Source organism: Dermacentor andersoni, chromosome 1, assembly GCF_023375885.2.
Source record: "Dermacentor andersoni chromosome 1, qqDerAnde1_hic_scaffold, whole genome shotgun sequence".
Lineage (NCBI taxonomy): Eukaryota > Metazoa > Arthropoda > Arachnida > Ixodida > Ixodidae > Dermacentor > Dermacentor andersoni.
Window position 1 is genome coordinate 341,026,163 of NC_092814.1, and position 22,510 is coordinate 341,048,672.

Genomic DNA, 22,510 nt, shown 5'->3' on the forward strand with positions numbered 1-22,510 from the left:
TATACACACTGCTAAAACTCATTTTTTGGCCACATAATGAGGAGAACCAAGAACTATGGCAGTACTCGCATGACCTCATCTGCCAGATGCATGCGCCTGTCTTTCACTCCGTCCTCCATAGTGCCTATTATGCTACTTCATGCAGGACAGTGGAAACTGCTATGCAATGCACTTGACACTTTATTCATCACTGTGGGAAACTAGTACAAAAAGCCTTTTTTTTTTTTTTAAATATCCTGGCCATTGCATATGTTCTATGTTGAAGTTGCACTCCTGCACAAAAGACAAGAGCGATTAATGCTTCATGAACCTAGTGCATTTATGAGCACTGTGAACTGGATCTATCTCGGAGGTCATTGAAGTTTGGTTGTGTGGCATTTGTCTATTTTATAAATATTAGTGATCAGCTCTGACAGCTCACTATTGCACATGTGCCATGAGAGAACAAGCCACTGTAGGTACTCGATTATCTGGAGGAAGACTGAATGTGTACAGCAGCCTTGTATGAAAGTTCTCACAGATATCCACGTTGCAGTTTCTGGGAGGCAGTTTAGCTTATTCTTGCCAGAAGTCACATTTCTCATGCAATAAAAGTGGTGGCGCCATAGACAATACAGTGACGGTACAGTTAAACCTCAATAACTTGGATATGGCAAATTATCGAATATGTATACCAAACTAAATGTGAAAGCTTTCTTGCCAATATCAGCATTTAACGAATATACATGCTTATAGCAAATATAAGATTTTACAAAGGTATTTTCATGTCAGATGCGACTTTGTTATAACAAGGTTTGCCTGTAAATTGCAAATAAATCTGCTTTCTGGCGAATGTTCAAAAATGTCTCTAAAAACAATTTGAGCTTGTACTTATTTGTAACTGTGACGTAATGTACTTTTTTTTATTATAGTTATCTGCAATAGACCTGTTGGCTTACCTCGCCATATCATTCATTGCACATGTAGAGGTTCACCACACGACTGCCTTGTTAGGTGTATTCTAGAATCATTTGCACAGTTTGTGACATTGTAGTGTTCCTTCTCATGTTTTCCATGTATCGGAGAGTAAAGAGCATTGAGTGGCAAATGACCGATGACCATTTTCTTTACCCTCCTTGGTAAATAAATGCTGAATACAGAAGTTTTGACCAACGTTTACCAGATTTTGCTAAAATCTGATCTGTCATGGGATGATGCCTATTGATATCAGAAGTGGCTTTATCACTTGTGTCCTCATTTTGCATTGTGTTCACATATACTAGGCCTCTGATGTTGAGAAAACAGTCCTCATAGACCTGCTTTGTTCAATGAATCTATACTTCACCAACTTCAGCAGCAGTACATATGGATATGCCCTTGAAATATGTCCTAGGATACGTCCCATATGGTCTGAAAAATGGTATGCACTCTTCAGTGCACATCATACAAAGATTCACGTCATGCAGAGGTAGCGTCCAATCCATCAGAGAGAAGCAAATCCTGGATTCCGCTCGCATATTTGAGCACTTAGCTCTGCACATACTGCTGTTTCTGTTGATGACGTGTGTATTGCTTGGACATTACAGATGGCACTATGAGAATATGTTTATAAGGTGACACTTTCTTCAACTTCAACTTTCCAATTGTTTGCTGTCTTGCATGATACTGTACTATATCTTGAAGTGGTGGAGTAGTGTGTATGCTATCTTACACAGCACACAGTATGGAGTTAAGTAATGTCATAGTAATGGTGTCTATTCATGGTGTTATATACCAGTAATTGTGGTGAATGTGGGCTCTACATATCCGCTTATCTGAATATGTGGGTCATGGACATGTGGCTGGGACACTCAGAAATGTGGCAGGATTCACCTATGACCCGGCCCTCTGTGGGTAGTGCAGCCTGTGTACTCATTGCCAATTTACTCTTTGCATAGCATTTATCCCCACAGTGCCCGGGATCTGCGCAACGTTTTTTTCTCCACAGCATGAGCTCATTTGATCTCGCGATATGATCGCGGAGAGGATTACCTTATGTGGTACATCTTTGAAGAGGACTTAATTTTTTCTTGCCTTGCAGTTGCTGGCGATTGACCGGGGGAGTTTGGAATAGTCGGCATTGGCATACTAGCCATGGAGAAGAAGTCGACTGTTAGTCAGTCTTTTAAGGTGCGCTACAATTCTCCCGACTTCATGAGGATGATGCTGGAGATGCAGATGAAGCGTCGTCGACAGGTGTGTAGGGGCAGAGCATGATGCCGAGTTACATCTGCACGTTTCTAGGTATGCGTGGATATGCAGAAAAATTTGCACATGGTGTGGAGCGCTGCACAACCTGATCACTAAACACCGATTCCATAGTGTGGCTGAAGCGAAGCCAAATATGAAGGGATTTGATGAAGACGCATCTCAACACAGCATCTATATGGCACAAGCCAGTTGTTTCTGGTTTCATCATTATCAACTAACTTTGCTGCAGAACTATGAGGTTCATTGCAGGCAAGTTAATTTGGGGCCCCGCTCTCGATCACTTTGCTGGCTTCACCATAGTTTCTTTTATGAGCCAGTCAAAGAGGACACAAGCTCCATAAAGCAAATGTGGAGGCGAAAAAAATGTAGAGAATAGTCTCTAGTTTGACATGGAAGAAGTAAGTTAGACATTTGCTACAGGATAACACTTTTAGTCGGCTTCTCTGTAGCGCATGTTCTTTTTTTGTCATAATGACAGTCTCACAGCCTTCTACCTAGCTACCTGATAAGACACGTCATTCCAGGTAATAATTTTTTTTTTACACATTTGCAAGCCGCATAGCAGTGAGGGTATTCACTGATGTTCACCAGCAGGTTTCACTGTGACCCTATTGCAGCAAAATGGATTAGTGAATGGTGGCCTGGAAATAGCACCAACCCTATAAAGTACGCTTGACACTGTCCGTGTCACGCAGCGCAGACACATATGTGACATATGTTTTGACACTTGATATGCTATGGCACTGTACGTGTGACACTGCACATTGTTGTATGTTATTACTACGGACCGGATGTGTAGACACTAAAAATTACTATTGTAGGTGCCTGTAACAGGTACTAAAGCTACTTTTTAAGGCACATATTGGTGCCAATCACTGTCCTTTAGGCATGTATAGGCTCAATTATTAAGAACTTCTGCTTTGCATCTGAGGATAAATTATGATTTTCCAAGGACCACAGGTCACTAAACCCCTGTTTTATGAAATTCATTTTATTTTAGGATTAACACAGAATGCCACAGGTTGCATCAATTTGAAGCTTTATCTAAAATACAGTGTATATATATATATATATATATAAAGTATACCAGGGGAAAGCTGTGAAAGCAGTGAGAGCACCATCCCAAGATATTGGAGTTCCATTTTCTGCCTTTTTTCACTGAGTAGTAGTTTCAGTGGAGAAAAGAAATGCTCAACAGTCACTGAACTTAAGTGCACGTAGTTGTACTTGGTACTTCTACTTTGGAACATTTAAGGATCCGGTTCCCTTTAAAACTGCAGAATGTTGGCTTGTCAGAACCTTTGGCATTTCCTTCAGTACCGAAAAACTTGGATTTTTGTCTGGCACAGATTGAAGTTTTGAGCTAATTCTACCAGCACTAGATTCATTGGGAATGGAGGTAAGCGGTTTGTAAATGTCTAAAATGAGCCCCACACTCAGGGTCAAAGTTGTGCTTAAAAACTGAGTTTCTGCAGTGCAAATGTACAGCACATGAAGCAATACAAATCTCTGCACAGTGCCCATCTATGTCGTTTGTGTTCTTTCATGCACAGTATATTCATGCTGCGTAAATTCTGTATTTAAGAACAATGTACAAACAAGCCTGTGAAATAATTCTTTTGGGATTGAGTTGCACCTGAGCATTCAAGTTTCTAGATGATTTCCTCTAAAAAGGTGAAGCGAGCGCACAAGTATGCCGAGTCATATTCAAGTGTATCGTTGCGTAGAGCAGTTTTAACCCCATTCACAGCAATACTCTATACCCTGCTGCAAAGCGGTTAATAACAACCTCTACACTAGGAAAGTGTTTCTGTTTGTAGTTGGCTGCCTTTAGCAAAGTTCCCTAGCGGATTATTATTGTATAAACAAAACTCTTACCTAGGAGAAAACATGGAAAAAAGTATTTTAGGTCCTGAAAATCCAATATCAGCACAGATGATTATTAGGCATATATAGGCACGATAAAAGTGGTACTAAAATGTTTCTAGACCCATCGTTCAGGCTTATATGTCAGATAGGCACAATAATGATGTAAGGAAAAAAATAGGCATTTTGCCTAGTGTCCAGGTCTCCAGTTATGACCCTGAAGAAAGGTGTCTTCAAGCGACACCACTACAAACTGAAGGTTCACGTTATCCATAGAAGTAGGGAATCTGTCGCACTATAATGCAAAACTTTGCTGTCTCTTTGAAGGACTTGAAGGAGATATGAGTGAAACATTGTCTGCAGAAAGGGGAAAGAAATTTATTTGTACACGTTTATGGATGGAGAACAGGCTGAAGAAAACTGTTTGTTAGTTACTTTTTCTGAGCTGATCCTTAAAAAGCCCAAAGGCAGTTTCCAGAGCCTCGTTGGCTATGTTTACAGCTCCCAACTAATGCGGTGCGGTAGCTTGGTGGCTATGGCATTGCGTTACTAGGCACAAGGGCATGGGTTCCTGGTGGCTGCATTTTAATGGAGGCAAAACCCAAAAACGCTCATGTACTTAAATTTAGGTGCATTTTAAGAGCTTGAGTTTGTCAAAATTATTCTGGAGCACCCCACTATGGCCCTTGTCATGGCCATGTGGTTTTGGCATGTAAATCCTCACAACTTAACTTTAAAATGGCTCCCAAGTCTGTCTGTGACAGTGACAGCCCTTCATGGTGCCTCTGCTAATGGCAAACAGTGCCACATTTCTTTATATTTGTGCTCCGTGTCTTCTCACTTTCCCCAATATTGAGACCAAGTCCCATTTGTAAGGCACCCACGACGTTCCTAATTTTACATGTCTGTCACACATGCCTGCAAACATTCCATAATCTTTCAAGAAAGTTTACAAATTCAGGATTGGTGTCCGTTTTTACAAACATTTTGACAAGCTTTATGAAAACTTTTTTTTTTTGCGACAAAATTTCACGTAGTTCATCTGCAATTATGGCTGGATGGTGGAAGGACACCAGAGGGGTAGCTGCTTCGAACAAGTTTACTCCGACAAGTTCCATTGTCCATACTGGCATCAACACATGTTGCTGGGCTTGTTGACTCACATCTATTATGGTGTTATATGAAATGCAAAATAAAGCGAAGACCAGGACAGCTACACTCTGGCAAATGTGGGTGGGAAAACGTGTTTGATGTAGCTTGCTTTCCTGCATTAAATTTTGATCTTGTGTAACTTATACATGCCAACTGGATGCCGTATGTGTGTGCCATGCAGCTTGCACTAAAGGCTACTTCGACAGCAAGTGCAAGGCCTTCATCCGAGACCGGTGATTCTCAAAATTCAACCAAGACAGCATTGGAAACATGCAGGCCACCCGGTGAGTTAGTGACCCCCATCCATCACGTGACTTCCTCACTGGTAGGCATCAGTTTTCATCACATGAGGTACTAGATCCCTTCACCTGCAACTTGGCCTATAGGTATGTGGTTGCCTAAGAAAAATTTCCATAGAAATATTTTATTGGCTGCCACAGGTTTCATCCTTTTGGGTTATGAAATCATAAACCTGATACACCTATTCTTGCCTTTATTCTATTGCATAATGCAAGAGACCTGATATCCTAATAAATCTGATAACCTGTATTGGTCTATAATATAATAGACCAGATACACTGGCAAAACTGGTAGCCTGTATTGGTCTATTGAATTTTTATATAAACACAGTACACTGATGGCCTGTATTGGTCTATTAGCTTACATATGAACTGGTGTAGAAGGAGCACTGTGTATCAAAGCAGTTTGTTCTACAAAGGTACAGTAATGGTTCATTTTAAACAAAAGCTTCCTGGGCGAGCCCTCCCAAGCTTTGCTGATAATGGTGGCTGCTGCTGCTTTGCCAAATAGCTCACGCACAGGAGGGCACTCGTGCAATGAATTGTGGTCTTTATACAGCCCCACCTTTAACTACCCCTACCCATCATACATACTAGCGTACTGTACTACCCTGGTACGGACACGTTCTACGCCATCACACTAATAAAAAGGTGGAGCTGCCTACATTGTGCACATACCAACACAGGATAATGTGCTGCAGATCATGTCAGCGTGGGTTTCGGCCAGCAGAATTGGGTGCCATGCTTTTCATGCTTGGACAATACCTCACTTATTATATCCGATTTTGGCACCTAAGCCTTAAACTTTTTATATCATTATTCTTGGAATAAGCTTAGAGTGTTTGTGTATGCCTTTAGTACAATGGTGGCCATTTCATCCAATTGTCCTGGCTTCGCAGAAGTTAATAGAGTATACACTCGAGGAGACTACTCTCTTAGCTCGGCGTAGAAGGAGCTGCCTTGTGTTGTATTGAAGCATTCATAAAAAATCTTGGTAATATAGCATTTAATCAGTGAATAAATTATATGGCCTATTGCAGAATTGTTCAATGAATGTATAAATTTGTCTTTGATTTGTTCTATAGATAGTTGAGCTTGATGAAAACATGTGCTATGTCTAATTGGTGCTGCTAAACCTGACGGTAGTAATTCAAAATGCACATAAAATTTACCTCCAAATTTCAGAGTGTGTCTGTGTTTTGTGTGCAACCCTAAATATGAATACACTCAGAGTACACTTGGTGCTCTATTCATGAAGACTTCAGTATGTGTCGGAATGATTTTCCTTGCAGAATTTAATTGTCCTGTTTACGATATTCTATTCATGCGCACCTTAGTCTGTGTCAGAATAATTTGCATTGCAGAATTTCATTCTTTTATTTTGCATGGTGCCTTGATACAACCTGAATGTAATTGTTCACTATGCGTAATTGTGTCATTTCATCGTTGCGGCCATTGGGCCAGGAAAGTTCCATCAATATGAAGGTTTATTTTCATGTTGTATGCATGGAAAAAGTTTATACTTCAAATGCTGCTGATCATTATAAGAACTATTGTTATATATAGTGTGGTTATATTCTATACTTTCACTGTATCTGAAATCCTTTCTCTATGCTGCAAGCCATTACACATACAGCCTTCGTTTCGCTCTCAAGAACAAAATTGCCCAGTGGGTATGTGAAAGAAGGAAGCTACGACGGTTGAAGGAATTGTTAAAGGCAGCAGGTGTAAGGCGATGATGTTGCGATCTCTACGCAGCAGAGAGTGCATGTGTGTATTGCTGTAAAGTGTGGTACAGAGCAGAGGAGGTCTGACAATCGCCGTGATTTTCCTGCGTGATAGAGGAGAGAAGCCGCAAAGCATTTTTTCTCAATCATGATCACCCAAAAAGAGAAGTACAACTTGTAAGTTCAAAGCAATCAGAGCTGTATTGCAGAGCGGTACAACGCAGTGGTAAGTTTTTGTATACAGTATACAGTATGGTGAGCGTTTGGAGTGGGCGAGTATTCAAAACTTTATATTAACAAATATTACCATATTTGATTTGGTTTTTCAATCAAATAATCACTATTCGTAAATACAAATATTTTTCTTTTAGTTTACGAATACTTCATAGTAGCTACTCTGTGATAAATTTCATACTGATGGGAGTGTGTGAATATTCGAAACTTTTGAATGGCAAATCAATGTTTTTCCATTCGATTTGGTTCTCTAATGAAATAGCAATTATTCGTGCAAGTCCTTGAGCCTAATAGTTACTATTTGCAAATACGAATATTTCTTGAGAACTTTTCAAAGACTTCATGTCAGAGAGTCTGCGTGATCAACCCTGAAATTGAAGGAAACATTCAATTTTTTTCATCTCGTTGACGTAGGGAATAATGAGCTAGAGCATGTTGCGTCACTTAATCAGCCAGATTTCTCTGGCCACATGAACACTCACTAAAAGCTATGTGGCACGGCTTTCGTCAGTTGGTATTGTTCAGTAGCATCTATAGAAGCAGCACCAGTGTCCTCTCATTGGATGCGCATTATGTCCGAGTACGTTTAATTGCAGCATACTTTGTAGAATAGTCTGCCACAACAATTTGAAGTAGAGAAAGAAAGTATTTTTTGGTTGCCAGCTTTTCTTGCGCTGGCATGAGGGAAACAATCTATCATGCATGAAACACAAACGTACAAGAGTGTGCAGGTTGCTGTTTCCGCAGACGACACGCATGATGATCACCACGGTCTACCCAGATATTATTTGGTCCCACTAGGTTACCTGTTTGTCCCCTGAAGTTGGGATCAATCTACTTAATTGTTTCTAATGCTCCTTTTAAGCGTTTAATGAAGCATGCTTTATAAGGTACAGCATTGTCAGAGAAACTTCCTGTTGTTTTGAATACCAAGATGTTGAAATTGTTTGATATTACTGGTGGGGAAGCTGTACATTATTATCAAACTATTCCAAAAGTAGTTGATGTGATTCTATTTTATTCTGGCACTATTTAATGCATATTCGATTCGGTCTGAAACACTGCTATGCACACACTCCTGTGTACCGGTGGCCACAGCAGACTTAAAACACAAGTGAGTTGTGAATGCGAAAGCTATAATCTGAAATTGAACGCCGCTGAGCAGTCCTTCGAGTTTTGCACTGTGAGTAATGTACCCTAGCGCTACGTGCTGCCCAAACCAGCAAGCAGCAGCCTGTGTTGCTGATGCCACATGCCACCGACGTCCTGCTCGACGAGAGAACTAGCAAGGAGCAGCAACCGCCAAGGCTGACAGGTGCACGCAGCAGTTATGCCCAGTGGGGGTGATAGAGAGAGAAAGATCCGGACCGCGCGCCGGCTTGCCAGAGCGAGGGTGCGATTTCGCTGCTATAGAAGATGGATGTTAGCCTTTTCACTCAATGCACGATTTGACGCTTGCACATCATTGTATAAGCTGTTTAAAATCAAGAGTTTGATGAAAACTTGTCTAGTCCGGATTGCTCATAGTAAAACGTAAAATGGGTGCTGGCTAAAAACATGCAGAAGTTGTTTTTTTTACTTTTTTATGTTTGTGGTTGGTGTCTGCCTTACCTTTTTTGACTATATAAACTGTTTATTTGCTCAAACCAAACCCTTGGCTTTGGGAGGGCCACGTTTCTGTAAAGCATTAATATTATTGTTAATGCTCATGTATGCTTTTAATAAACAACACGTCGTAATCTGCAGTGTAGTAACAGGAACTTGAAGTGTTCAACAAGGAGTGATGAAGAAAGGCTGCAGCCAGTGTTTCGACAAAAGTGCATGCTCATTTCTATCAGCGCAAGCAACTGCTCTACCTTGGCGAGGGGTTTCTGTAGCTAGCTCTCCTCCTCAGCTGTGAGAAGCATCAGTGAGCATCAAAGGAGTGAGGTGAGGGCTAGCTTGGTGAGGGAACTGCAGAGATGTTTCAAAAGAGGACTTTGCTGCAGAGAGTGGTCCGGGTTGATGCAGATGCATCTTGAGCAACATTGGCAGGCAATGAAAGGAAGAAAGAATAAACTGCAAAGAAAACAAAAATAACATTGCATGTAATCAAGTGTTCTAAATATGCCTAGTCTAAATAAACCATTGAGTCCAGTTAGATTTTTGAATGGGGCCCAACTGGTTCCAATTGGACATTGTAGGAGGGCCAAGTTCCAACTGGGCTGAATGCAAGGTCCAGTTGTTTCATATTGGGCATCATGAGAAGTGCAGTTGGTTCCAGTTGGACATCACCCCAGCAAACCACAAATATCCATTGGACATGCCACAAAAGACCGAATATCCAAGACATTTAACGACGTCTTGTTCACACCTATAGTATGTTCCACTAGTACATGGCAGTCAAGGGTCATCCAAAGGACGTCGAATGTCGGTGATTTCGACATCTCTTGCACATCCAAAGCTTCCGCACATTGATCGTACATTGTGCATCGTGACTAGATGCACACATCATGCTGCAGAAATACAAGCAAATTGTCTCTGATGTCTAACAATGAGATGCTGGGAGAGGAAAAATTGCGCTGTTTGTTCCAGCATTTTGGCAGGGTATTTACTTTGTTTTTCCCAATCATGTGCATGTTTGAGATCCTACGAGAGGGAGAACATGTTTGCGAAATGTGAAATGTCCATCTGTTTATTTTGAGAAGATTCAAGTTGATGTATTAAAGCCCAGAATTTCAGTTATGACTGCATTTACTTTTTGTAACGTGGTTATGAGTGGCAATGCCGCATGACCTATGCACGCACTGCTAAACACCGCGTGTCCAAAGGCAAAACTTTCGGTTTTGGTTACGCGATTTGTTTTGCATGCATAAATACTTCCTTCTTCAGGTATATCTATCACTACACTGTTAAAAATACGTAATCTTTAACTTTCTGGTGTATTTGGAGAGATCATAAAGAAAAACGAAGCTTGAACTCGCAATATCTTCCACTTCACATCGCCACGAATATCAAATGAGCATGCACCTCCACGAAAGCAGATGCAAGTGCAGTGTAATTTACCATGCGCAAGCAGCATGTGTGCTTCAATCATGTGTCTTTTAGACTTTTGTTCGGTTGACCATGGCCCAAGTATGTATACACGAGGGAGGACTGTACAGTTGCTTACTAAAATTAAGAGCTCTGCTTCTGACTGCTACTTGTGGTAAGCTTGTTCGCCTTGCTGAGTGCTTATGGAAATGTCCTGAGGGCAACATTTTGGTAGTTCATGTTCAGACATGTTTGTATCGCTTGGTTTCTAACGGTCCCCTTCACGTGTCAGAGATATTTCTTATTTGCAATGCTTATCTGTAAGTCTGGAATCGTTATGTTTTTGGCACTTTCGTGGTGCAAGAAGCTGCCTGAGCAAGTTGCCTATCAAGATGATCATTCCTTCTCGGAATTCTGCTTGTGCGGATTTTATTTTAGTATATATTTTTAAACATAGCTGGAAAGTACTGGCTTTCCATCTTGAATCTTGTGACCCCAGAAGCAGGTGCTGGCATGCAGGGCATACCCTTTTGGTCATTCATTAGTAGTGCTATTATTACGTCCTACTAATCAGTTTTAATCTTTTTAAATATAACCGTGGCATCGTGACTGCTAGCCATTTTCTGAGTGTTAACACCCTTTTCTCATTAGTTTTGTTTTTGGTTTTTGTTTTTGGTTCAATGTTAAAAAATTTTTTATTGAAGTTCTTTGTTTTTCTTTTTTCAAGATCCACATTTAATCTGTTTTTATACAGCTAGAACTTGTAGTGAATATTTTCATACACGTGCCTGACTGGGTGCCAATAATTTTTGCAATATAGCTTTATCAATTGTGTAAATATATAGTAAGGTTGCTATGACTTTTGGAGACTCACTTTTGTGCTTTAGTTGCTGCTTACTGAACTCACCTTTTTCTTGTAGCCATTGCAGGATTTGTAATAAATCATAATGATCAAACTACAGATGTACGATTTTGTGAGCCCACTTTTCATTTTGCTGAGCGCTAAGACTATACATAAAATTTTGCCTTAACACCGAAGGTCGTGTGTTCGACTCCCACCACAGGTTGAGGGTTCCACTCAACCTTCACAATATCAATTGGAATCCTACTTAAAGATATGGCTGGTTCACACATATGTCCAAGTGGTTTCAACTCCCACCCAAAGTTCGTGGGTTTCAGTCTTGACCTTCACAATGTCAATTGGAATCCTACTTGAACATATGGCTGGCTTGCCCATATCTACAAGTGGTTTCGACTCCCACCAAAGGTTCGTAGGTTAGAATGCCTTAATTTACTATATCTTAATGTACTGTGCCTTAATTCACTTCGCCCTATTTAACACAATGATTGAGGGTTCTAGCTCTAATTTTGGTGCCATTGAATTTTGGTGCCATAACGCCGGATATTAGATTTTTCTACCCATGATCTAAGGATTTCTCTAATAAGAAGAAAGATACTTCATGAGTGTTGCAATTTATATTCTGACATTTGCGTGGTAACAAAACATTTCAAACAAGGTCACCAGCTACTTGCCGACAATGGTGATAACTGTGGCATGAGTGTGCCTCAGTTGATGTACCATCGAGGAGAAATTAAATGCGACCAGCGGAGTCTGTTGCCGAAGGACAACTAAACGTACAATGCAGGTCGTCCGCTAGTCATTGTGCACATGCGTGGGCATGTGGTTCTCGCGCAGAGTTCAGCGCTGGTCATCCTGCTGTGGTACACGTCGCCTGCCTTTTATCCGAAAGTTGTTTTCTCGTCTCTCCGCGGCAGTGCCATTCCCACCTGGCAGTACACTGTTATGGTGGTTAGCACGATTGCCGCATCTGTAGCATGATATAGCTGGCACACAACCTGTTTCCTAACATGCGTTACTTTGCTTTTGTTACCACTATCAAAGCTGCCAGTATCTAATTGCAATTTGAATAGCACCGAATACGTATTACACTAACAGAGCATAACAACAGGGCTAGCCACCTTAACAGTAATCGCAGTAATAGGAATGGCATTGCAGTGACCAGGTGAGGATACAAGCTTCGAAGAAAATACAGGCAATGTAATCGCACTAGAACAAGCAGTCCCACATTCTACATCGAAACCACATGTGTGTGCATGTGTACAGTGATGGCTGGCCGATGCCACACACTGTGTTTTCAGCTATACTTCGGCCACACGCTCTTCTGTTCGCATTTCATTTGTATTCGACAGTATATCTGCTGGGGCACTTGCAGGTATACCGCTCATTATAGCGTGAACAGGAAATATCCATTAGATGTTCTATGGACCTCCTGCATCCTTAAAAGGAACGTCTATTGGACGCCGCTTATGTCCAGCTGTGACATCCTTTTAACGCTACAGCAACGTGATCTGTATGAGACTTGAATTACCCATAGTACGTATTTGTAGTGCTGTTTGGAGAAATATAGACATCTATAGAATGTGCTCAATGTCTAAAACACGATGTTCTATGGACATCTATGGGACATAAATGGTTCACTGGGACTCGAGCTTGGTGTGCCAGTTGGTCTCAGCTGGACTCAGTTAGAAGTCACTTGATCAATAACCTGATGAAACAACGAAATAGTTCCTAATAATAATAGGAGAATTACAATGTTAGTTTTCATGTAAAGGATCTTTATATTTTGGCGTGGTGATTGTAGAGAAGCATTTGCTTTCTGTCAAGTTATAAATCTTTCTTGAAATTTTACCCATTTGTCGTGAATCGCTGGCACCACTTGGTCAACAAACTATTGCTTACATATATACCACCTGATATCTCTTATATATACTGAAATGGTGAATGTTGGCTATGTCACCGAAGAGAACAGCCGTAGTGTGTTCTTGCATTAGTATGCTTCTGAAAAGGATTTTCAAGTATAATGGTTTCATGTCAAGGTGAGGGCCCTCCTACATTATTTTTTTTCTTTGCTTTGCTTTTCATGCTGGTCCCATTGAGTCCAATTCAGAGACCAACTCGGTCCAATTGTGCTAAAAAAATAACAATTTGTCCAATTGGACCTGTTGGATTTTTCCAATAGGGGTCCCAAAACATAATAGGAAATATCCAATTGGTTTTAATTAGAAATTTCCAAGTTGTTTAAGCAATGTTTTTTTTTTCACTGCGCATTGAACATAGTTTTACCTTGAAATAAGAAATAAGCAGTAATAAGCTGTTGGCAGTTGGAGCTCCACACACAGCCTCCTGTATTTTGTCAATGCCAGTTCGATTGTGACACAAAAACCGCGGGGAGTCACTGAGAGGGTGCCACTTTCTAGTAGTTGGTCACACTTTTTGGGGCACATTGTTAGGGTCACGTCAACTATCATTTATCGCACATGATTGCATGCCATGCAATCAGCTGGCACTGACTGGCATGCAGCAGCAGCAGCAGTGCCCAGCTAAAGTTGCCCATGCTCTTGCAACAACAGGGGAAAAGTTACTGGGAATGTAGTGCTGCCACAGTAGTCTGCTACCTCCCATGTATTGCAGAGCAATAGGGCAGGCATTGAAAAACATTAGGTAGTATCGAAAAGGGTCAAGACTGGCTCTGTTTGAAGAAAATAATTCATTTTTTTGCATTCGAACACTGTGACCTTTGAAGAAATTCTCTTGCACAGTGGTGCAGAGCCTCCAGCTTTACAATTAATAGGGGCGAAATGCAAAAACAGCCGTTTACAGTTCATTGGGCACACGTTAAAAACCCCAGGTGGTCAGAAGTAATAAGCCTCTCACTACTGCATGCCTCATTATCATATCATGGTTTTGGCATATAAAACCCCAGAAATAAATTTTTTTTCCAGCATATCTGCCACTTGACGAATATGTCCTAGAAGTCTGTTTTTCTGGAACGAGTTGAGCATCCTTCATTGATTCATTCTTTAAGTTGTTTTGTGTAATATGGTGACGTTTCAGGTGGGTGTTTAATATTAGAAAGAAATTGAAATAGGCAGGAGCCAAATCTGACGAGTAGGGTAAAAACCATGTTGTTCCTGACGAGAAACTCGTGTGTGCGGATTGATTTCTAATGGTGCATTGTCGTCGTAGAGCACCCTGCCCCTAGTGCGCCCAATATCGGGCCGTGTCGCCCAAATTGCCTTTCTCAGATGCCTCCGAATTGGCAGTAAAATTCACTCTTGATAGTCAGGCCATTTGAGATGAATTCCTGGTGCATAGTACTTCAAGTACCAAAGACGACGATGAGAATGCACTTTTTGTCGAGCTGTGGACATCCCTAGCCTCTTTTCAGTCGCGGAGACATTGAGCTATTCCATAGCAATGATTTGCTTTTTCTCTGCATCATATATCTATACACCTATGTTTCGTCAGTACTGATGATCCTCTACGTGAAAGGGTCATTCGTCAGGTTTTACCCCCACTTATTTTGCTTTGTTACAAGGTAACAACGAAGCTCTAAGGTCATCATTTATAAACAATTGCTTAAATCAAGCACGAATTGCAGGAGAGTTCTCAGCTTGCACCAGAAAAAAGACTTCAAGGACATATTTGCAAAGTTGTAGGAATGCTGAGAGCACTGTATTGCTGTACAAGGCGACTACATCCAAGGTGACACTGCGAATGCACATGAAGAAAGCACTTTCTTCACGACGGAATCATTCTTGAAACTAATTGATACCACCTTGTGTAGGAGCCTATGCTTCACACTATCATCAGTGGAGCTAGTTTTCTATGCTTTATTCTTTTACAGGAACCTTGAAGATGGAATGTGCAGTGTGATTGTAACTTGTAACTAAAAAAACATAAATAACGCCTCTTGGTTCCGCTTACTCTTGCAACTCTTGCACCTTTCTATGATTTAGCCTGCTACTGTTGCCACAATTGTACTAACCCCCATTTGTTTCCTGTTTAGGAGGTCCCCCCAACAGTTTTTTTTGGGGAGCTCAGATTCTGCAATTATACCTACTTTTTGTTTGTTTGTACCTATTGATGAAAATAAATTCAACTTCAACTCATTACACAGTCGGGGCAACATGGGACAGTTTATTGGCTAACTGCTGGCTCCTAAGCTCGTGTTCTACATGATGCCTGTGGTTGAAAGGATGTTTCACATCTGCCACCATGGTTTCAAGGGGAACTGGCTAATGCGCCCAGGGCTATATCTCGTGCACATGCAGAAGTACCTGATAAAGGGGTCGTGGGCACAGCTCTCACACTAGCCCAATTGGTAAGCATTGTAGGCATACAGCAGAGTATGTGGATTTTACACCCGCCTCAGCAAGTTGCTTCTTGTTCACTTTTGTTCCAATCTTTCTCATCTATTTCTAAATCTCAGTTTCCTTCGCATCGTTATCCGTTGGTTTCATGTAGTCCGGTTATATTGAACAGTGCTGCAGCAGCATTTATGACTGTGAAGGATGTGTTAGACATTTTGCAATCAGGTGGCCTAGACTTCTGGCTTTAAAGAAATGGTAGTGTTATGCACACTTTGCTTTATGCATCCTTTCCCGACCCAGTCATCCAATGCATTTCTTTCCCCTCCCCTGTATGGAGGGGCAGGTAACATGCATGTTCTCGTGTTGGTCTCTCTGCCTCTCCCGTTAACAAATCATTTTCCATCGGTCTCTGACACTTGATGCAAACCTTTGCAATGCAGTCACCACAACTGCGATGTTTTACCATCACTCACCTGCCTCACTCCTCCCTCCCTCACTCCTCCCTTCTCTCTTTGCGGCCAAGTGTGTGTAACAGTGCTGGAGCCAGCAACAATTATTATGTTAATGCACTTGTCGCCAGTTCAATGGCACTCATGTTAGTGGTCGTTCTAACAGGTCCTTTAACATGAAAGCGTTAAGGAGCCTGTATCGCTGAAAATCCAGAGTCGACGTACCGCGCCCTGTGTCAGCGTCCAGCATCTTGCATCAGACGTCGCTTCAGCAAAAAGATTTTGGAACCACTTATACGCAGCCTGTACATGTGATGCAAGGAATTGAATGAAATAATTGAATTTCTCAAGCTAAAATACGTGGAAAAATCATGAACTACGACATAAACACAACCTACAGACAGGATAGCTCTCGGATTAAAATTTCAATATACGAGAAAACATAATTCTGTTACGCGAAAACTCAGATAAGCCCCTTTTCCAGCATTTCTACAAGGCACAGGCGAGACACTGCGTCCACCATTTGCGCACGCCGGTGCATAAATATCTCGCAGAGTCCACAGAGCGGCTCGCCCACTTCCTTCAAACACTTTCAGATGGTGCTCTCCTCTGCCACATCGCGGCTCATGCAAGAGGCTGCGTTTCAATGACAAAGCCTGCCTTCGTACATAGAGTTCGCCGCAAGCATTTCCTGGTAAACATTATGGTTACATACGCTGCAGTTGCCGGGATGCGTGAGAAGCAGTCAAGGGTCTTTGAAGGCTATCGCATACCACTCCTAAAGGTGAAGCTTAAGCGTCCTCCAAATTTTATCTCAAACTTTGTTGACCTCCCGGACATTACTAACCGTGGCTGTTGCTGTTTTGCTGAATAGTTCATGCACAGAAAATAAAAGAATTATGTGTCTGATAGTAAGATCAAACCTTAGTTTCAAGACACATCAGTCCTATGCTCTAATCGTTAGGGCACAATCACACACAAACACACACACACTTATCCCATGCTCACACCCTTCCGTAGTGCCCTGTTTGTGTTGACCTCAGCAGTCTGGTTTCGGTCAACCCATCGCCGTATGCATCATGGACTGAGGCATGCTGGGACAGACACAGACTGGTGGCAATCATTGAGTATTGGCAATGGACAGAATCGTCAACATACATGTCGTATCTAAGTTGATCCCCGCATTAAAGCTCCGTCTTTTAGTTACTACAATGTCTTCTCTTGATGAGCCTATAAAATCACTTTGGCCCTTTTTTACATACATCACTGCGTTAACATCTCAAAGTGTGCATTTGCATAGCCTGCCTCAATTCTGTTTTTTTTTTTTTTTTTTTCACGGTAGCGGTATTTGTGAAAGCTAAACTGCTTGCCTTTTATTCTACACTGAATAGTGCCAAGAAAACAAATTTGCACAGTTCAAAAGCAGCTTATAGCAATAACAAAGAGTCTTTTGTTCTTGTTCGCTGTTGTTTTCCAGAGGAGCTACACCAGGAAAACAAGAATGTTGTGACACCGGATACCTACCACAACCGACAGCCCTTCTACATGACAACCAGTGACAGACCGGTGGTGTACCCAAAGCCCAGACTGGTTGATTCTCAGCTTCTCAACACTTTGAATGACGGTGATCCAGTGGAACATCTGAAGTCAAGACAAGACCATAATGAGGTTAGTTGCACGGTTCCTACGATTTCCGAAACATAGAAGATCTTGCGTCTTTCTACCTTGGTGTTGAAACCTATCCTAATACATTTTGTTGCATCTTGTGGACTATGCGTGTGGGTTTTTAAGATCAATGTGTTACTTTATTTTTTTTTGTGCCTGTTCATATTTTTTTTGCCCCTTCTACAATTGTGACTCATCTCTGACTTCTTGCTTGCCGGAATATCCACTAGATGATGCAGAAAGGCTGTGTGTGCTGCTCGAATGAAAAGTGTTTTGTTTTTCTTCAGTTGTTCCAGAGTCTCTTGCTGTAATGATGTCAAAACAGCATCTGTAAAGTACCAGCCAGTTGTTTCACGTTTCATCATTATCAACTAACTTTGCTACAGACCTGTGAAGCTCTTTGCAGGCAATTTCAATTTGGGGCCCCACTCTGGATCAATTCGCTGCTGCTGGCTTCACCATAGTTTCTTTTATGAGCCATTCAAAGAGAACATAAGCACCCTAAAGCCAACGTGGAAGTAAAAAAATGTAGAGAATAGAGTCCCTAGTCTCACATGGAAGAATTACGTAATTTAGACATATTCTACTGGATAACACTATTAGTTGGCTTCTCAGTAGTGCATGTTTTTTTCGTCTTAATGACAGTCTCACGGCCTTCTACCTAGCTACCTGATAAGACACGTCATTCCAGGCCATCATTATTTCGTTTTTTTTTACGCATTTGCAAGCCGCATAGCACGGAGGGTATTCACTGATGTTCACGGGCAAGTTTCACTTTGACCCTATTGCAGCAAAATGGATTAGTGAATGGTGGCCAGGAAATGGCACCAACCCCATAAAGTACTCTTGACACTGTCCGTGTCACGCAGCGCAGACACATATGCGACGTATGCTTTGACACTTTATATGCAATGGCACTGTACATGTGACACTGCACATTGTCGTATGTTATGACTAGGGACCGGTTGTTTATACACTAGAAATTACTATTGTTCGTGCCTGTAACAGGCACTCAAGCTGATTTTTAAGGCGTATATCGGCACCAGTTACTGTCCAGTAATCATGCATAGGCTCAATTATTAAGAACTTCCGCTTTGCATCTGAGGATAAATTACGATTTTCAAAAAACACCGCTCACTAAACCCCTGTTGTATGTAATTCATTTTATTTTCTGAATAAAACAAAACTACACAAGCTGTGTCGGTTACAAGATTTATGTGAAGGATAGTTTGGATAGAGAATAGAGGAAAGCTGTGGAAGCAGTGACATGCACTATCCTAGGGTTGCATATTGTGCCTTTTTTCACTGAGTAGTAGTTTGTTTGAAGAAAAGAAATGCCCAACGTCCACTGAAGTTTGCTGCACATACTTCTACATTGGAACATTTGAGGATCCAGTGCCCTTTAAAACTGCAGAATGTTCGCTTGTCAGAACCTTTCGCGGTTCTTTCAGTACCAAAAACCCTGGATTTTTGTGTGGGACAGATTAAAGTTTTGAGCTTATTCTACCAGAAACAGTTTCATTGGGGATAGTGGTGAACTGTTCCTAAATGTCAAAATGAGCCCCACACTCATGGTCAAAGTTGCACTTAAAAACTGTTTGTGCAGCGCAAATTTGCAGAACATGAAGGAACACAAAATTCTACGCAGCGCCCATCTACGTCGTTTGTGTTCGTGCTGCAGAAATTCTGTGTTTAAGAACAATGTACAAACAAGCCTGTGGAATAATTCTTTTGGGATTGAGTTGCACCTGAGTGTTCAAGTTTCTAGGTGATTTCCTCTAAAAAGGTGAAGTGAGCGCACAGGTACGCCGAGTCATTTTCAAGGGTATCGTTGCGTAGAGCAATTTTAAACCCATTCACAGCAATACTCTATACTCTGCTGCAAAGCTGTTAATAACAACCTCTACACCAAGAAAGCGTTTCTGTTTGTAATTGGCTGCCTTTAGCAAAGTTCCCTAGCGGGTTATTACTGTATAAAAAAAGACTCTTCCCTAGGAGAAAACATGGAGAAAAGTATTTTAGGCCCTGAGAATCCAATATCGGCACAGGTGGGTATTAGGCATATATAGGCACGATATAAGTGCTACTAAAATGTTTCTAGGCCCATAGTTCAGGCGTATATGTCAGATAGGCACAATAATGATGTAAGGAAAAAAATAGGCATTTTGCCTAGTGTCCAGGTCTCCAGTTATGACCCTGAAGAAGGGTGTCTTCAAGCGACACCACTACAAACTGAAGGTTCACATTATGCATAGAAGTCGGGAATCTGTCGCACTATAATGCAAAACTTTGCTCTCTCTTTGAAGGACTTGAACGAGATATGAGTGAAACATTGTCTGCAGAAAGGGGAAATTTATTTGTACACGTTTATGGATGGAGAACTGGCTGAAGAAAACTGTTTGTTAGTTACTTTTTCTGAGCTGACCCTTAGAAAAGCCCAAAGGCAGTTTCCAGAACCTCCTTGGCTTTGTTTACAGCTCCCAACTAATGCGGTGCAGTAGCTTGGTAGCTATGGCATTGCGTTACTAGGCACAAGGTCATGGGTTCAATTCCCTGCCTGGTGGCTGCATTTTAATTGTGGCAAAACCCAAAAACGCTCATGTACTTAAATTTAGGTGCATTTTAAGAGCTTGAGTTTGTCAAAATTATTCTGCAGCACCCCACTATGGCCCTTGTCATGGCCATGTGGTTTTGGCATGTAAATCCTCACAACTTAACTTTAAAATGGCTCCCAAGTCTGTCTGTGACAGTGACAGCCCTTCATGGTGCCTCTGCTAATGGCAAACAGTGCCACATTTCTTTATATTTGCGCTCCGTGTCTTCTCACTTTCCCCAATATTGAGACCAAGTCCCATTTGTAAGGCACCCACGACGTTCCTAATTTTACATGTCTGTCACACATGCCTGCAAACATTCCATAATCTTTGAAGAAAGTTTACAAATTCAGGATTGGTGTCCGTTTTTACAAACATTTTGACAAGCTTTATGAAAACTTTTTTTTTTTGCGACAAAATTTCACGTAGTTCATCTCCAATTATGGCTGGATGGTGGAAGGACACCAGAGGGGTAGCTGCTTCGAACAAGTTTACTCTGACAAGTTCCATTGTCCATACTGGCATCAACACATGTTGCTGGGCTTGTTGACTCACATCTATTATGGTGCTATATGAAATGCAAAATAAAGTGAAGACCAGGACAGCTACACTCTGGCAAATGTGGGTGGGAAAACGTGTTTGATGTAGCTTGCTTTCCTGCATTAAATTTTGATCTTGTGTAACTTATACATGCCAACTGGATGCCGTATGTGTGTGCCATGCAGCTTGCACTAAAGGCTACTTCGACAGCAAGTGCAAGGCCTTCATCCGAGACCGGTGATTCTCAAAACTCAACCAAGACAGCATTGGAAATATGCAAGCCACCCGGTGAGTTAGTGACCCCCATCCATCACGTGACTTCCTCACTGGTAGGCATCAGTTTTCATCACATCAGGTACTAGATCCCTTCACCTGCAACTTGGCCTATAGTTATGTGGTTGCCTAAGAAAAATTTCCATAGAAATATTTTATTGGCTGCTACAGGTTTCATCCTTTTGGGTTATGAAATCATAAACCTGATACACCTATAAAGCTGATAGCCTTTATTGTTCTATTGCATAATGCAAGAGACCTGATATCCTAATAAATCTGATAGCCTGTATTGGTCTATAATATAATAGACCAGATACACTGGCAAAACTGGTAGCTTGTATTGGTCTATTGAATTTTTATATAAACGCAGTACACTGATGGCATTTATTGGTCTATTAGCTTACAAATGAACTGGTGTAGAAGGAGCACTTTGTATCAAAGCAGTGTGTTCTACAAAGGTACAGTAATGGTTCATTTTAAACAAAAGCTTTCTGGGCGAGCCCTCCCAAGCTTTGCTGATCATGGTGGCTGCTGCTGCTTTGCCAAATAGCTCACGCACAGGGGGGCACTCGTGCAATGAATTGTGGTCTTTATACAGCCCCACCTTTAACTACCCCTACCCATCATACATACTAGCGTACTGTACTACCCTGGTACGGACACGTTCTAAGCCATCACACTAATAAAAAGGTGGAGCTGCCTACATTGTGTACGTACCAACACAGGATAATGTGCTGCAGCTCATGTCAGTGTGGGTTTCGGCCAGCAGAATTGGGTGCCATGCTTTTCTTGCTTGGACAATACCACACTTATTATATCCGATTTTGGCACCTAAAGCCTTAAACTTTTTACATCGTTATGCCTGGAATAAGCTTAGAGTGCTTGTGTATGCCTTTAGTACAGTGGTGGCCATTTCATCCCATTGTCCTGGCTTAGCAGAAGTTAATAGAGTATACACTCGAGGAGACTACTCTCTTAGCTCGGCGTAGAAGGAGCTGCCTTGTGTTGTATTGAAGCATTCATAAAAAATCTTGGTAATATAGCATTTAATCAGTGAATAAATTATATGGCCTATTGCAGAATTGTTCAATCAATGTAGAAAATTGTCTTTGATTTGTTCTATAGATAGTTGAGCTTGATGAAAACGTGTGCTATGTCTAATTGGTGCTGGAAAACCTGACGGTAGTCATTCAAAATGCATATAAAATTTAACTCCAAATTTCAGAGTGTCTGTGTGTTTTGTGTGCAACCCTAAATATGAATACACTCAGAGTACACTTGGTGCTCTATTCATG

At 41.4% G+C, this 22,510-nt stretch overlaps 1 protein-coding gene across 4 annotated transcripts in view; it reads left to right on the forward strand.

The window, feature by feature from the left end:
• The window catches only part of LOC126516536 (uncharacterized), a 160,073-nt gene that overhangs the window by 23,071 nt on the left and 114,492 nt on the right, over positions 1-22,510 (forward strand). For all 4 annotated transcript variants that reach the window (XM_055063945.2, XM_050166661.3, XM_055063947.2 and 1 more), the window contains 4 exons: positions 2,060-2,214; positions 5,429-5,531; positions 17,621-17,811; positions 21,128-21,230. In XM_055063945.2, the coding sequence (XP_054919920.1) occupies positions 2,113-2,214; positions 5,429-5,531; positions 17,621-17,811; positions 21,128-21,230 (499 nt within the window). In that variant the 5' untranslated portion in view covers positions 2,060-2,112. The remainder of the gene's footprint in view (positions 1-2,059; positions 2,215-5,428; positions 5,532-17,620; positions 17,812-21,127; positions 21,231-22,510) is intronic.